Source organism: Sander lucioperca, chromosome 10, assembly GCF_008315115.2.
Source record: "Sander lucioperca isolate FBNREF2018 chromosome 10, SLUC_FBN_1.2, whole genome shotgun sequence".
NCBI classification, from domain to species: domain Eukaryota; kingdom Metazoa; phylum Chordata; class Actinopteri; order Perciformes; family Percidae; genus Sander; species Sander lucioperca.
Genome location: NC_050182.1, coordinates 25,196,742 through 25,211,538, shown reverse-complemented (window position 1 = coordinate 25,211,538; position 14,797 = coordinate 25,196,742). Strand labels below are relative to the sequence as shown.

The 14,797-nt window shown below is 37.8% G+C and overlaps 2 protein-coding genes across 9 annotated transcripts in view; both read left to right on the top strand.

Annotated features, from left to right (window-relative positions):
• The window catches only part of myh14 (myosin, heavy chain 14, non-muscle), a 32,194-nt gene extending 27,232 nt beyond the window's left edge, over nt 1–4,962 (top strand). For 6 of the 7 annotated variants that reach the window (XM_036006102.1, XM_036006098.1, XM_031299421.2 and 3 more), the window contains one exon: nt 1,187–4,962. Coding sequence is in view for 6 of the 7 variants with exons in the window: in XM_036006098.1 (XP_035861991.1) it covers nt 1,187–1,376 (190 nt within the window). In the remaining variant the exon portion in view is untranslated. The remainder of the gene's footprint in view (nt 1–1,186) is intronic. The other variant, XM_036006096.1, reaches the window with a different exon arrangement.
• Nucleotides 4,963–11,770: 6,808 nt separating this feature from the next.
• Nucleotides 11,771–14,778, top strand: si:ch211-120k19.1 (uncharacterized protein LOC563199 homolog). Of its 2 annotated transcripts, none has more exons than XM_036006793.1 (6): nt 11,771–12,047; nt 12,329–12,467; nt 12,706–13,049; nt 13,812–13,882; nt 13,975–14,004; nt 14,128–14,778. In XM_036006793.1, exons 3-6 carry the CDS (start codon nt 12,716–12,718, stop codon nt 14,245–14,247), a joined length of 555 nt encoding a protein of 184 aa, XP_035862686.1. In that variant the 5' UTR covers nt 11,771–12,047; nt 12,329–12,467; nt 12,706–12,715; the 3' UTR covers nt 14,248–14,778. The 2 variants fall into 2 exon arrangements, with proteins under 2 accessions (XP_035862686.1, XP_031155625.1); XM_031299765.2 differs by lacking the exon at nt 11,771–12,047 and adding an exon at nt 12,053–12,108 and having other exon boundaries at nt 12,277–12,467.
• The last annotated feature ends 19 nt before the right edge of the window (nt 14,779–14,797 follow it).

Sequence of the window (14,797 nt, the reverse complement as noted above, 5' to 3'; positions counted from 1 at the left end):
GTTGCTAAGCTCTCGCCCTTCATACTGTGGTATTCCACGTTTATTCTGCTGTTCTCCTCCTAAGAACAAATAGAACTGTAACAATCAGTTGTTTAATTGATTTGCATTGTCAAACATTAATTAGTAATTAATTAATCATTTAAGTAATTTATCAAGCAGAAATGCAAACAAACATTTGTTGTTTGTAGTTTTTTTAAATGAGAACATTTGCTGCTCTCTCTGTTTATTATCTTCGTGAATAGAGAGTCTTTTAGTTTTGGACTGTTGGACTGGTCGGACATCACAGAACTTGTGATCAGCATTAATTTCCATTTTTTGACACTTTTTAGACTGAACAATTAATTGATTAATTGAAAAATAATCAATGGATTAATCTATAGTGAAAATAATTGTGAGAAGCAGCCTTTTAAGTAAGTAAATGGCTGATCTACCGTATTGTGCTGAATACAAGACAATATTATATTGTATTATATTTCTTTCTGGAAATTAGGTTTTATAAAACGTGGGGCTTGTATTATATTCGAGGACTAGACATGTACTGTACCTATTTACAACAGCTGATATTCTTTTTGAATGTACCACTGGCACCAACAGAGAGTGGCATTGGGGTTGCATTATGGGATGTTTGTAGCCTTAATGCTAGGCTAGTGACTTTCTTCAAGTCCGTTTCTAGTGTGTCTTTTAAAGAAAGTCAGTCCTAAAAGTGTGAAGGAAGCGCAGTTTAACCTACAGGTGTTTCTGATGGCTCCTGAAAGTGGTTAAGCTGACTTCTAGATGAGATAAAAAGTAAAGTCAAAAGTGGCTCCCAACGTGTTTGCAGAAACAGCCAGAGAAAATAATTCTGACCGTGTGCAAGTACGTAGACAAGCTGCACACGTTGAATTTACGTTCTGCTTTAATGGAAAGATTTCATGTTTCGCTTTCGCAAGAGAAAAGACATAAAGCATGAAGACTTTCTCCTTGGACTAATAGTATCTCTGGGACTGACTGGACTAGCTTTAAAATATTTTAACATGCTTTGTATATTAAAAAAAAGTCACTTTCCAAAATCAGGTGTTGCGAAATGGTGGTTGGACTTATAATCAGGGTCGTCTCATATTCAAACCAATATGGTAGTTTTCCAGAGAAATGCACTCAGCTGATTCACAGCAGGACATATTGTAACTCTGCCTCTCTTCTTGTCCAGGCGTGCTCCGTTGCCCCTGGCATTGCGTGGACGCAGAGCGCTGGTTGACGACCTCTCGTTGGAGAACTCTGACTCGGAGGAGCCCCCTGCCTCGCCGACCCCCTCCTCTGGACTCCCTGGGACCCCGACTCCCTCCTCTGAACATAGCCTGGACCCTCCGCCGCCCTACAGCGTCAACAATACAGAGTGACGCACACATAGACTCAGTTACACACACACACACACACACACACACACACACACACACACACACACACACACACACACACACATCAGTCACTCACAGCCTTGACTGCTCAGGGGTGAAGGAGATGACATGCACACAGCACATGACAACACTGTACTTTATAAAAGTAAAAATTTAGGATGAATACATCAGGCGCTACAACTGTAAAACAACCTCACTGAAAAAGTGTAAAAATTAGATTTTACAAAGAGTCAACTGGAATTCATTTTTATTTTGTAACAAACTGTGACATAAAAAAAACCGACATAACAAAGACTGGACATTTCTACATTACGTCTCTGTAATGCACTTCTGAAAAACTGAACGACATTTCCCAGAGTTCCAAGGGGAAATTGAATTATTATCAACTCATTTCATGAAGCTGTACAGGCAGAAAACTTTATGGTGGTCACGTCTTTTACATTAGGAGGTATTTAAAAGCTAAGCCATGTTGTGAACCCTTTGATGAGGATTATATATACAATCTGATTTCATAAAGGGCTGCTGGAGGAAAATACTTCTGAAAGGTGTTGAGACAATCTATATACATGTAACATAAGGCAGTCAACAAGAGAAGTAAAATGCACACATTAAATAATGTGATTTCACATGTCTGCTTAAAAAAAAAACATAAGAAATAAATAAGAAACTTGGAATAATCTGGAAAACATAAAGGGGAAAAACCATTGGGAGACATTTTGGGTGAGTTAACAAGAAATAAATGGCAATTAGTAACCAATATTTAATTAAACTTTTATTGTAAATGATTTAACAGAAACTGGTAAACATTATACTAAGTTCCATAACATATCCAATTTTCCTAATTTGTCAGAACTGTAGAGACGCAAACATTTAGCCATAAAAAAACCAGCCAACATGCAGTAAAGCTGCATTAAAGTTGTATTGAATAAATAAATAAATCCTTTTTCTGTAGATTAGAAACAGTATGTTGTTAGACAAAGCAGTAGGTAGTGTTAGTTTCTTTAACTAAAATCTTAACATATTGCTTCAGAAATTTGAATTTGTATAATTTATACCCAATGTGAACTTAAGTTATTGGTCGCTGGTTATTTTCTGTACTACTCTTCTCATCTTGTGGGGAAGCATGTGAGTCTGGCACTGATGTCGGCCTAAACTGGGTCATTTAGTGTTACAGCGTCGGGTCTCAGAGGTGAATTTGCATTGAAGACCTTTCTGCTGCATAACTGGTTTGACTGGTTAAAGTCATTGCTGGTGTAGAAAAGAAAATGTATGGATTGTCTACCAAGGCAACATAACTAGGAATAACCTGTGGAATACTGTATTCATTGATCTTTTTATCCAAAACAAAACAAATTGTGACAATGGATCTCTTTTTTTCTTTTTTTAAACTGATAAACACATCACATTTTATTTTGACAAGCATCTTTTACATTGTAATTTTGATTTTTACTGATTATCTGTGTAAATTATTGATCAAACAAAGCTTTTGTGTTTAACCAAATGGTGGGCGTATGGATGAGAAAAAGGGACTTAAATAAGTAGTAAACGTAGAGTAGCTGTAGAATAGATAACAGGAGCAGAGGCTGGTGAGGTTTTCTACTGGACCTTTGCAGTAGAATAAACTCAGCCTCTGATCGCTGTTCCTGTGTAGAATAACTGAGCAAGAGACTCAAAGCATTTTCAAAAACTAGTAGTATTAGATAAAAAATGACAATGGAGGCACTGAGGAATGAATTTTTATGAAGCAAACGGCAAGTAGAACAAAAAAGTCGATTTTTTTTTTACTCTATCGACTCAAAATGACATACGTGTGTGGTGTCAACCAAACACAAGCAGCTTGATGACCCTGCTGTGAAACAGACAATGGTTTCGTGAAACCTGGTTCAAATATATTTTTCTTTTGGTGAAGCATCTCTATTTCCCTCAGCATTTTTTTATTTATTGTTTAACAGACAGTTCAACAGGTCTTATTTTATTTTAGTTCATGAACTTCTTCAGCACCTGTTTGCCTGTCATAGCTTTAAGGCTGTCCAGAAAGTTAATGTGATGTCTAGATTTGACGTAGACATTAATAACAATTTTATAAAGATGTAGTTTAACATTTTGGGAAATATGCTTATTTGCTTTCTTGCGGAAAGTTTGATGAGAACATAGGGTTTCATGTCTGAACCCTAAATATTAAAGCTACAGCCGCTTAGCTTAGCATTAACACTGGAAATGGGGAAACTGCTGGCCTGGTTCTGTTCAAAGGTGACAAAATCCACCTATCAGCATCTCTAAAGTTCACAAATTTACACTTCTATCTATATTCAAAAACAACAAGCTGCATTTTTACAGGCAGTTATATGCCAGACTTTTTCTTTACACAGTAAGCAGAGACTCCAGGAAGTGCGCCCGGCCGAGAAGTGGTCCGGCATATAATCGCCTGTAAAAATGCAACTTGTTGTTTTTGAACATAGATAGAAGTGTAAATTTGTGAACTTAGCTAAAGGTCTTCTTGCTGTAGCTCCATATTTATACCGACATGAGAGTAATATTGATCTTCTTGTTCAACTCGACAAAAACAAATAGGCCTATTTCCCAAAATGTAGAACTATTCCTTTAAATTCTAAAGAACGTCACTAGCCCTTTAACTTTCAATTGGAACTAAAGAAAGATAAAGATAAATCACAAATGTTGCTCTGAATGTTTTCCTTTTATTTTGGTTATATGGCAAAGGATGAATGATCCTGTAAGTGTTTACCATTGATTACGCACACAACCCGTAGAGTAGTTTTCGGTTATCAGGGCTGTTACCACTGCTCCATCCTCTTCCTTCTGTTTGAATTAATAGGGGCATATTTTAATGAATGCAATGCAGTCCCCATATCCATCAGACATGTTGGTCCTTTTTTATTTTGTTTATTTTTTTTGGCCATGCCAGGTTCACTATGATTCACAGTTAGAGAGGTGAAGAAAGATCAAGAAAAAGTTTGACTACTGACGACATATATTTAACGCCCTATTAAAGGGTTTTATTTTCTGTATGTACAATTCTTTTATTTTAGCAATATGCAGTTGATTTAGTTTGAAGCTGTGTTTTTTAAGATATAGTGTAAACGCTGCACTTTACACATTACCAGTGGAGATAAACAGAGTACTGACAATGTCTGCTTTGTCAGGTCGTAATTAATCTCAAAGAGGCCGACATTAAGCACTAAGTCAAATGACTTGACAACACGTGTCATCAGACACAATCTGTCACTCAGAACTGTTCGCTTAAATGTCGTAATCTCAGAATGTCGTATCAACGTCTAAACGTGGCGACTTTGTTCACGCCTTGATAGACCTAAATCTGAAGACCGTGGATTTAACTGCTGGAACGAGAACAGTTCTGTCTGCCTGTAGCAAGCGATGAGGCCGGTGCTTCTCTAAGGTGTTATTTGTCTCTCTGTGCTTCTTTATGGCTACTGTGGAACTTGAAACATTTTGGAAAAAATGTGTTTTATTGTTTGTTTTTTTTGTTAATGATGCTGTAATTATAAAACATCTGACTGGGGTTAACTTTAATATATGTCATTGGTTTTGACATTCTTTGTGTTTTCTGTGTGTTTCTTTGAGAACACAAGCTGGGTACATTTACTCAAGTACTGTACTTGAGTAAAAATTGGAGGTACTTGTATTTAGTATTTCCATTTCATGCTACATTGTACTCCACTACATTTCAGAGGGAAATATTGTAAATATTGACCCACGGCCCTTTGCTGCATGTCCCCCCCTCTCTCCCCCATTTCCTTTCTTTAGCTATTCTGTCGAATAAAGGCCAAAAAAGCCCCAAAAAATTATCTTAAAAAATAGTATAAATTAGCTCCACCTCGACCAGCTACAACTGTAAAATGCTACTTGCACATTAATGCATCAGTAATAATAATCCATTAATACTGTAATAGTTTAAAACCAATAATACTTTTGTACTTTTATGACATTTTCAATGCAGGACTTTTACTTATAATTGAGTATTTATGTATTGCTACTTCTACTAACGCAAAGGATCTGAATACTACTCCATTTCACACACACACACACACACACACACACTAGAAAAACAGGAGTCATTAGCATTATAACAGCATTTATTTATTGGCATTATGCATTTTGTCAACACCTTAAACATATTACCAGTACAGAAAAATACTTAGCACATCCACAACGTGAGACCGGTGCGTCGGAGGGGAACAAGCTGGTCAAAAGTTGCCAAGTTGCCAAGAAAAACTCCCTCAAAAATATAAAAAGTTTAATAGTAGGCAACGTTTCGGTACTAGACCATCTTCAGGCAAAATTTTGCCTGAAGATGGTCTAGTACCATCTTACATACATAACATACAATAATAGCATCAATACACAGATTCACACAGCTCAAGTAACAGTTAAAAGCTTAAACATAAAAGCTTTGGTGGTGCTTTGGAATATACTGTATATAAGTATGTATATTACCATTTACTGCCAGTCAAATAGGTTTAAACTGAAAAAATAAATTTGAATTTGTGGTCATTTTAATGGATTGTATATACCATAAGTTCAGTTCAGACCATTTTGCAGTAAGGTAGCTTAAAAACAACACAAAAAGACAACTGAATACATTTAAAGTTCTGCTACTGTATACATGCAATACAAAATGCAATGGTCTGTAAAAATAAAACTAAGACATATATTATTATAGTGAATAGAAAATGTGAGACTGTACTTCTTACTCATCTTGCAGCTGAAATCACTGTTTACATGTTTATAGTATAATTATGTAAGCCTATCTTTACAGTGCACTTCCCTTTATTAAGTAAACACTGAGAGCTAGAAGTCTAAAAAGCTGCCAATTAATAGGCCCTTAAAGAAAATATATGGGTGTAGGTATGAAGTGAAGACAATAAAATCAAGTCTCTTTGATGAATGAGGTTTTTTTTAAAGAGAAATTGCAGAGAAAAGCTACAGTTGTGATCATGTTCTTTGTTACTTGTGTGCTTAAAAGTCACAGAAATGTCCCAGATGCTTGATAACTTTTCTAAATATCTTGATGATGAAATATGCTTGAGATTTAACCAGATTGTTTTGATAGGCCTGGCACATCCTGAAAAGCTCTTTCTGATCTAACCTTTTCAAAAACAACAGATTTGTAATTGCAAATCAAGACATTCAAGCATTCAAATTAAGGGTAAAATGCAAACAACGCCTCCAGATAAAATTAGCTGCAAAAAGTATAAATGACGATGATGATGGTTTGTTTTATAAATTGAGGAAGAGATGGTGGGTACCCACTGCCCCCTCACCCTCAACATTTACAATTTTTTTCACATACAGTATGTTCAATCCATAACAAACCTCAATAAAAAGACATGTTTTTCTAGAAGTCGGGTGACTTCCTGTCCTTTAAGATATCAGTGAACAGCCAGTCATCCTCATGCGGCAGTGTCGGTATGGGACGGTGCTCAGGATTATGAAGTGGGACGGAGAATGATTGAGCAACGCCCTCAAATGGTGTTACGTTTTTGTTACTTTCACAATTTACCAGCATACAGGGACTCTCCTCCTGAGACTGCTGGTACGTCTGCAGCTCTGAGGCGTTGTAGAGGAAGCTGATCGATGTGGGGAGGTGGTTTTGGATGATGTCGGTCTCTTGGTTTGCCTTAAAGTTGTTGAACTGCGTCTCTGCAGCGTCTTCATTTTGTCTCGGTGCCTGCAAGCTCCTCTGATCACTCTGGAAGTGGTCTATGGTCAATCCCTGATCTCCATGACAACTGTATTCATATATGTACTCACCTGTCTCACAGTGTAGATCCTCCACCTCAGATTTGTTGCTGGAACTATCTGACTGATCTGCAAATTCAACATCATCAGCACCCACTTCCTGCCCAGCGTCACCTTGGCATGCATAGATACTTTCGAAAAAGGCCTCTACATCCATGCAGCCTCCTAAGTCCTTATTGCCAACACTGAAAAGATCCATAATATCTGTCCACTGACTCTCTGAAATGTCAGCGATGCTTTTCTGGGCCTGCGTGCAGGTTGAGATGTCTGTCAACATCTGGATCGAGAAGTCGCACGGGTCAATGGACAACAGAGAGAGCTCTGGAGAGAAGGAGGGAGAGCTGTCCACATTTTGGCCGAACTGGATGAAACCAGAGTCCTGCTGAGTTGTTTCAGAGTCTTCTGAGAGGTAGTTGGCTGACTTCAGCTGACTTATTTCGTTGTAACACTCAGTATGAAGGCACTCTGCCCTGTGTTGATAGTCTATGCCTTCTGGGGAGCTCATAGATGATGATGACAGTTGATTTCTACTGTCTTCTTTCTGTCTCTCTTTGCTCTGATTGTTCTTTCTAGCGGTGCAGGTGGTGGGCTGTAATTTGGGGTGTCGCTTCCTAAGATGTCCCGAGTCCGGCTGCTTCTTTTTACTGATTTCAGTTTCATGTGAGCCAACAGAGACGTTACTCCTAGCCTTAGGGATGCCATTTGCATCTGTGTGAATACTGCATGTATCTGGTACTTGTGGGGGACTACCTGACTGCTCAAGTGTCTCTGGCTTCTGTGATGACGGAGAAGCCGCATTATTTCCCTCTTCCTTAAAATAAAGCGCAGATGGGTGGTTGGCTGCTTCTATGTCTGCAAACTTTCTGTTGAGAGAGACAGACAAAGAGAAAAATGAAAATTCTGAGGAACAGTGGTTTACCTGTAACCTTTAAAGGAATAGTTCGACATTTTGGGGGTGAAAAAGCTTATTGGCTTTCTTGCCGAGAGTTGGATGAAAAGCTACACTTCTCATTTCTGCATAGTAAATATGAAGCTACAGCCAGTTAGCTTAGCTTAGCACGAAGATTGTAAACAGAGGGAAACAGCTAGCCTGGCTCTGTCCAACTGCCCACCACCAACACATTGTTTCTTGTTTGTTTAATTCGTACAAAAACCAAAGTGAAAAAATTAAACGTGGTTTTACGAGGGGTTATATGCGGGACTATTTCTTAGCCAGGGTGCAGTGACTCTCTGGGGTCTTCGCTGCAGTCTCATGATGATTTTGTTAGTGTTTGTGTTGGCCTAAGCTAACAGGCTGCTGGCTGTTTCGTCTTATTAACCGTACAGTCAAAGTTTGACATTTTTTTTTAAATGAAAGTAAGTCTACTCCTGAGCTGTCATGAAAAGAGCTGTGATCAGCAGCCTGAGTGATTCTTCACTCTCAGATGTTTTAATTTGAAGATTTTCTTAGAGGCCTGAAGAGGTGAAAAGTATCCAGTATCACAAATACAATTTGGGAAAAATCAATAAACATAATGTGAAGCATTTTACTATCAGTTAACATCGGTGCCATTCTGGTGCTCACACACACACCTCTGGATCATGTTGTGCAGGAAGCGACGGTGGTTGACCTGCCGTTTGGACGGTCGTTTTTTTCGGGGTTTCTGAAGAGTCCTCATCATGTGGCCTGCTGCTGAAGTTACAAAGGTGTAGAGATCACGACCCCATGGGACCCCTCGCTCCAACGCAGGCTCAAGAGTCACAGAGATGGATGGTCGCATGGCTGAAAGAAAGAGAGTGGGAGTCAAGGAGAAAGTAAGAAAGTAGAAGAAAGGAGTAAAAAGGTGAGAAAAAACAATAGTGGGTTGTAATCAGATCAACTGAATTGCACTTATAATAGCCTATAAGAATAATAATTATCTCTTTCAAGGCCATTGAACCTGATAACATCTATCATGCATTTAATTAATATTAATAATTTCTTTTTTTTTAAGATTATTTTTGGGCATTTTAGGTCTTTATTTTTATAGGACAGATTGAGACAAAGGGGAGAGGGGGGGAAATGACACGCAGCAAAGGGCCGCAGGTTGGAGTCGAACCCGCAGCCGCTGCGTCGAGGAGCAAACCTCTGCACATGGGCACCTGCTCCACCAGGTGAGCTACCCAGGCGCCCATTAATATTAATATTAATAATTTAAAGCAGCCTAACAGCACAAGGTAGCTCTCTTGGAAATAAAGCATTTTGAAAAAAAAAAAGTGTTATACATTTTAAATAAGACTGTCGGATTAACTACAATTTTGAGATACTTGTACTTAAGTATTTCCATTTCCTGTTACTTTATACTTTAAAGTATTACATTTCAGAGTGAAATATTGTAATTTTTACTCTACTGCATTTATTTCATAGCTGCAGTTACTCTGCAGATTAGGTTATTACAAAACCTGTGCTGTTTGTAACATTCAATGCATTGCTATAGGTTAATCTACTCAACAGTATATGAGTTAAAAACACCTCAAACATAAAATGCTGTTTACACAATAACGGTAATACTAATCCAATAATATACACATAGATAATAATATAACACCTATAAGCGCCATTTTCTGTGTAACAGTTTGATTTTAAATGTATATATTACTAATAATAATAATAATGTACCTTAACATGTAACATTTTGAATGCACAACCTTTACATGTAAAGGAGTATTTTTACATTGTGGTATTGCTTATCTGAATAGTTCTCTCCCCACTGCCTATCAATACTGTTACAGCAGATGACTGATAAATTAGAAACAGTAACTTCTGTTTGTTATGTTTAATTTTTTTCCATTCAGTTCAGCTCAGCAGGAAATAAATAAATATATAAATAAATAAATAAAATCCTGCGCATGTTTACCTTATTCCTCGGCTGCTGTGTGTCTTCGTATCTTCCTTCAAATTGCACTGAGGAGTCAGCTTGATGGAGGCGGGCTGCCTCAGAGAGAGAGGTGTGGCAATTTAATTGTTCATGTGTGTCTTTGCATGTCTTGTGTGTGTGTGTGTGTGTGTGTGTGTGTGTGTGTGTGTGTGTGTGTGTGTGTGTGTGTGTGTGTGTGTGTTGTTGACACAAGCTCTCAATGCAAATGCACAAATTCCCCCTTTTTTTCCAGCAGCATTAATAGAAAAGATTCTGACAAATTGATAGTGGGAGAGGAAGTGAGACACGATAAGAGGCTCTGAAAAGAAAGAGGCAATTATCTAAGAAGTCAACTGCTCGTGGAGGTGTGGGCACACGTCTCCATTGTGTGCCACACTAAAGGCAGCTTGTTAAATTCTGGGAGACACAAACGCACCAGTTGAGGCAGTTAACAAGCCCTTAATGGATCAGCTTAAACTCTGGCCCTAATTATCACATTCTCAGAGGGAAGAGCTAAGATGGTTGCTAGTGGCTTTAATTGACCTTTGCAATTCAATAGCACACCTTCCACGTACAGAATTTTACATATCTATGGCAGCAGGTGGGAGGAGAGAGAGGCTGGCCTTTTCACAAAGATACAGAGGAATACAAATAAAAGTCTTATGTGCATTTTTTAATTGTTGCCTCCACATTTTACTATTGGAAATACCATTGAGATATGTGGTCTTATATTTATTTTATACTGTTTAACTTCTTAATGTTAATGCTACAATTTTTAATACAACAAATTTTTTTAAACCTGGAGACACAACTCAACTCAGACATGTATAATTCTCATTTCCAGTTTTTACAAACAAGTTATCGTCCCATGTAAATGATCCACTTTTCCCAATTTGTGTCCAAAATATTTTCTTTAACTCTCAAAAGATGGATCAACTTTTCCATCTAACACATTTCTTTTCCTGGAGGATCAGCTTTACAGGAGTGTCTTTTTTTTTGTTTTTGTAAAACTATGTTTATTATATTTGGATGAGAAATGAAAAGTCCAGTGCAACCATCCAGTCTTTAAACCCACTTTATTTAAAATAGTAGTTCAGATTCCAAGCTTATGTTTAATATTGTCAGATGTGTTGGTAAAAATGCAACACTATTTCATGTCACATTGTTTCTGAATAATTTCAAAGCAATTTCCTGAAACTGCAGTTGAGCAATTGATTGGATTGCAACCATCCAAAAAAAAAAACATCCAAAAAAAAAAGGATATACTTACACCAATGTCTTCTAGCTTTTTGGTGATTAAAAGCAATAGTTTTGTCAGGTATATCTGTCTCTTCCTTTTAGCCTCCTCAGTGTTCCCTCAGTAAATCACAGCACAGCTGTTCGTAATGACATAACTAAGTCTTATATAGATTCTCCCAGAATAGCTTTAGTTTAGTGCATCTCCACAAAACATGAGTATAGTTTGCCTTCAATTCACCGCAGAGTGCTTGAAGAACTGAGCTACATTCTTTTTTTAAGATTATTTTTTTTGCATTAGGCCTTTATTTGTATAGGACAGCTTAGACTTGAAAGGGGAGAGAGAGGGGGAATCACATGCAGCAAAGGGCCGCAGATCGGAGTTGAACCCGCGGCCGCTGCGTCGAGGAGTAAACCTCTATATATAGCCCTGAGTTACATTCTTCCAGTAGAAGTATATTGTGTTAGGATCTTGTACTATTCTTTATCTAAATGTTTTCCAGGGCTTTCAACTGTTAAGACACTTCATCTCAAACACCTTTCTGGCCTCTTTAATACAACAACTCAACTTGGCTTCCTTCTTCACTCTAATAAAATGAAAATTTTGCGCATTTTACAGCCATTTACCCAAACACAGAAGCATTGCAGTAGGAGTGCCGTCTATTTATAGTGACACCACCTGTGCTTCTGACCAGAGAGCTGCACGGCTAACTTTCTGCTGTGGTCTCAACTTCAACACTTTACCAAGTGAGAAAAATCTATGGTAAGTTTCATGTACTGTTCTACACACACACGACTCAAGTGGCTTTTATTTACATGATAAGGTAAAAGAGGTCATACAAATAATGTGTGCCATGGACACTGCTAATGAAGCTTCATTCGGTTATATTAGTCTACATGCGGATGAATTCAGTATAATAACTGGACAGGACGTGTTTTTTTACCACCTCTCGACTGTCTGCTGCTGTTCCTCACATGTGGTATTTTCTCAGACTCTTCTCCAGCGAGCTGATAAAAGTCTTATCACACGTTTTTCTGCAACAGAGGCAGAACTTTGACCTGGTGAGAAGACCTTCATCTCAGCTCCTCCTCTTCGTCGTCAAACAGAACCAATCAGAAAAGAGCTTTGTGTCTCTTTGGCTTTGGAAATATAAGGAGAGGGTCAGAGGAGCTACGCTGAAAGGTAGTGTAACTTGGAGTGGTTCGAGACACAGCAATTATGATTTTCAATATGTCATTAAGATCACTATTAGTCAGTGATATCCATTGATTCCAGTGATTTTGGCCATCATTAATCATTCCTTCAACATTTGTTTAATTTGAACATGTATTTAAAAGCCTTCCTCACTTAAAAAAATGCCATATATATTGTAAAGCAGTCAGTGGCTTTAATGTATTGTTATTGAATTGTCTCTGATCAGATTTTTCACCATGAACCGGGCCTGGGCTGTGTTCAAGGCTCATCCGTACATCAGTAACGTCCTGGGATACACAACGCTATTTGCCTCTGCTGACCTCATACAACAGAGTGTGCTGGGTGGTAAACAAACTGCAGGATCCACATCAGAGGATTCGGCTGGCATCGACTGGTGTCAGACGGCTCGAGTGGCGACTGTCGGCTTCTGTTTCCATGCCAACTTCAACTACCAGTGGCTCCGAGGGCTGGAGAGGATGCTGCCAGGAGGCGGAGTGAAGGCAGTGACCGGGAAAGTTGTTGTGGATCAGCTGATCGCAGCTCCTCTCACCATCAGTGCCTTTTATATTGGTAAGTGTGTTACAAAGCCTATTTAAGTCACGTAGGCTATATTAAATACTCTAAACTCTAAATATTTAAAAAAAAAACAAAAAAACAAAAAAAAAAACAATAGTGTAATTTTTCATTAATCCCATTTTTTTTGTTTTCCCCAAAAAATATTTGGAATCTCCCATCTGGTGTAATATGTCTGTAATTGTAAAATGTAAACTCCTCTTTGTGTCATTAAGCCCCCCTCTTATTGTGAAGATATGACATTAGTGTCCTACATTTTCGATTTGTTACTAATTGTTGGGGAAATAATTATGTTCTTGAAAGAAACACTTCATTTAAATTAAGTAAATATTCTGTGATTGTTCATTTATTATTGTACACTTTGCTCTCCCTATAGATGAATGTTACTGAACAATCCCTACTGAATGTTGAATTGAATGTTTGTGACTGTATTTCACAGTTTTGCATGGTCAGCTGGCCTGCTGACTAAAAGAGTCTTTAGGTTACTCAAGCATTTGATTGGATTATTTGGTAATAATCCAATCAAATGCTCAACTGCAGTTTCAGGAAATTGCTTTGAAATTATTCAGAAACAATGTGACATGAAATAGTGTTGCATTTTTACCAACACATCTGACAATATTAAACATAAGCTTGGAATCTGAACTACTATTTTAAATAAAGTGGGTTTAAAGACTGCTTGTCCACACAACATGCGTTTCTAACCATGGATCCATCAAAGAATCAGTAAAATATTTAACACCTTTACCTTTACTTTAGGTTTAAGTTTACTAGAAAACAAAGACGACCCACTTGAAGACTGGAGACAGAAATTCTGGACATCTTACAAGGTACACAGTTGCCCTTATTAGACTATTATTTATTCCTAAATGCCATGTAATGTCTATTTATCTATAAATCCAACCTATGTTCCTCTCTTTAGACTGGAGTGGTATTTTGGTCAACAATGCAGGTGAGATATTCTTATATTTATCCCATAATCTATCACTTTCTGGCTGCAGATTCAGACATGTACATATGCAGTACATACACAGATGTAGAATGACGTGTTTTTTCATCTCTTCCACCCTCTCAGGCAGTGAATTTTGCCCTGGTGCCCCCTGTGGCACGGACAGTGTTTCTGGGAGGCATCGCACTGACTTTCACTATCTACCTGTGTCACCTCAGACAGCAGAGTGGCCACAAACTCGAATAAACTTGAGACCTGAGTTTTTGTACTGAAAGACTGTGACATTCAAAGGCTTATTTAGGGGCAGAATACAGTTGCAAAGTCATTAGATTTACAGAGAAAACAAGGGAATAAGATAAAGGTCACATCTTATGTGAATCAGCTGATTAGCCCACATGGGTTATTGTTCAACTGTGATTTGTTTCAGGTTTAAACTTCCCTGTCTCCAAACAGAATACTGCATCTAAATGTGAATGACAACAAATGATGCCACAGAGTTTAGTCCTGCTGGTACTTACAGTATGTTGGTATAATCTTTTCCACTGAGAAAACAGAGAATAACTGAGCTATCCTCATTTAACTGTTTCAGTACATCATGGAATAACTTTGTTGATGTTGCAATAGATTTTTAACCAATAAAAGTTTTTTTTAAAGCCATTTGTTTAAAAGAAAAGTCATTTGTGGTTTTGTTTTTGAACACTTTTATCAACAAGCATTGTAGGCTGTAATCGTGTGATTTGCTGCTTGTGTCATACATCCTGAAACTGAACTTCATATTTTTGGCACCTCTTATTGC

Bases quoted from the DNA above. Each gene is read 5' to 3' on its own strand.
- si:ch211-120k19.1 (XM_036006793.1), top strand. From the start codon at position 12,716: ATGAACCGGGCCTGGGCTGTGTTCAAGGCTCATCCGTACATCAGTAAC. The intron at 13,050-13,811 runs GTAAGTGTGTTA...CCTTTACTTTAG, and splicing joins CATCAGTGCCTTTTATATTG to GTTTAAGTTTACTAGAAAAC. The intron at 14,005-14,127 runs GTGAGATATTCT...CCACCCTCTCAG, and splicing joins TATTTTGGTCAACAATGCAG to GCAGTGAATTTTGCCCTGGT.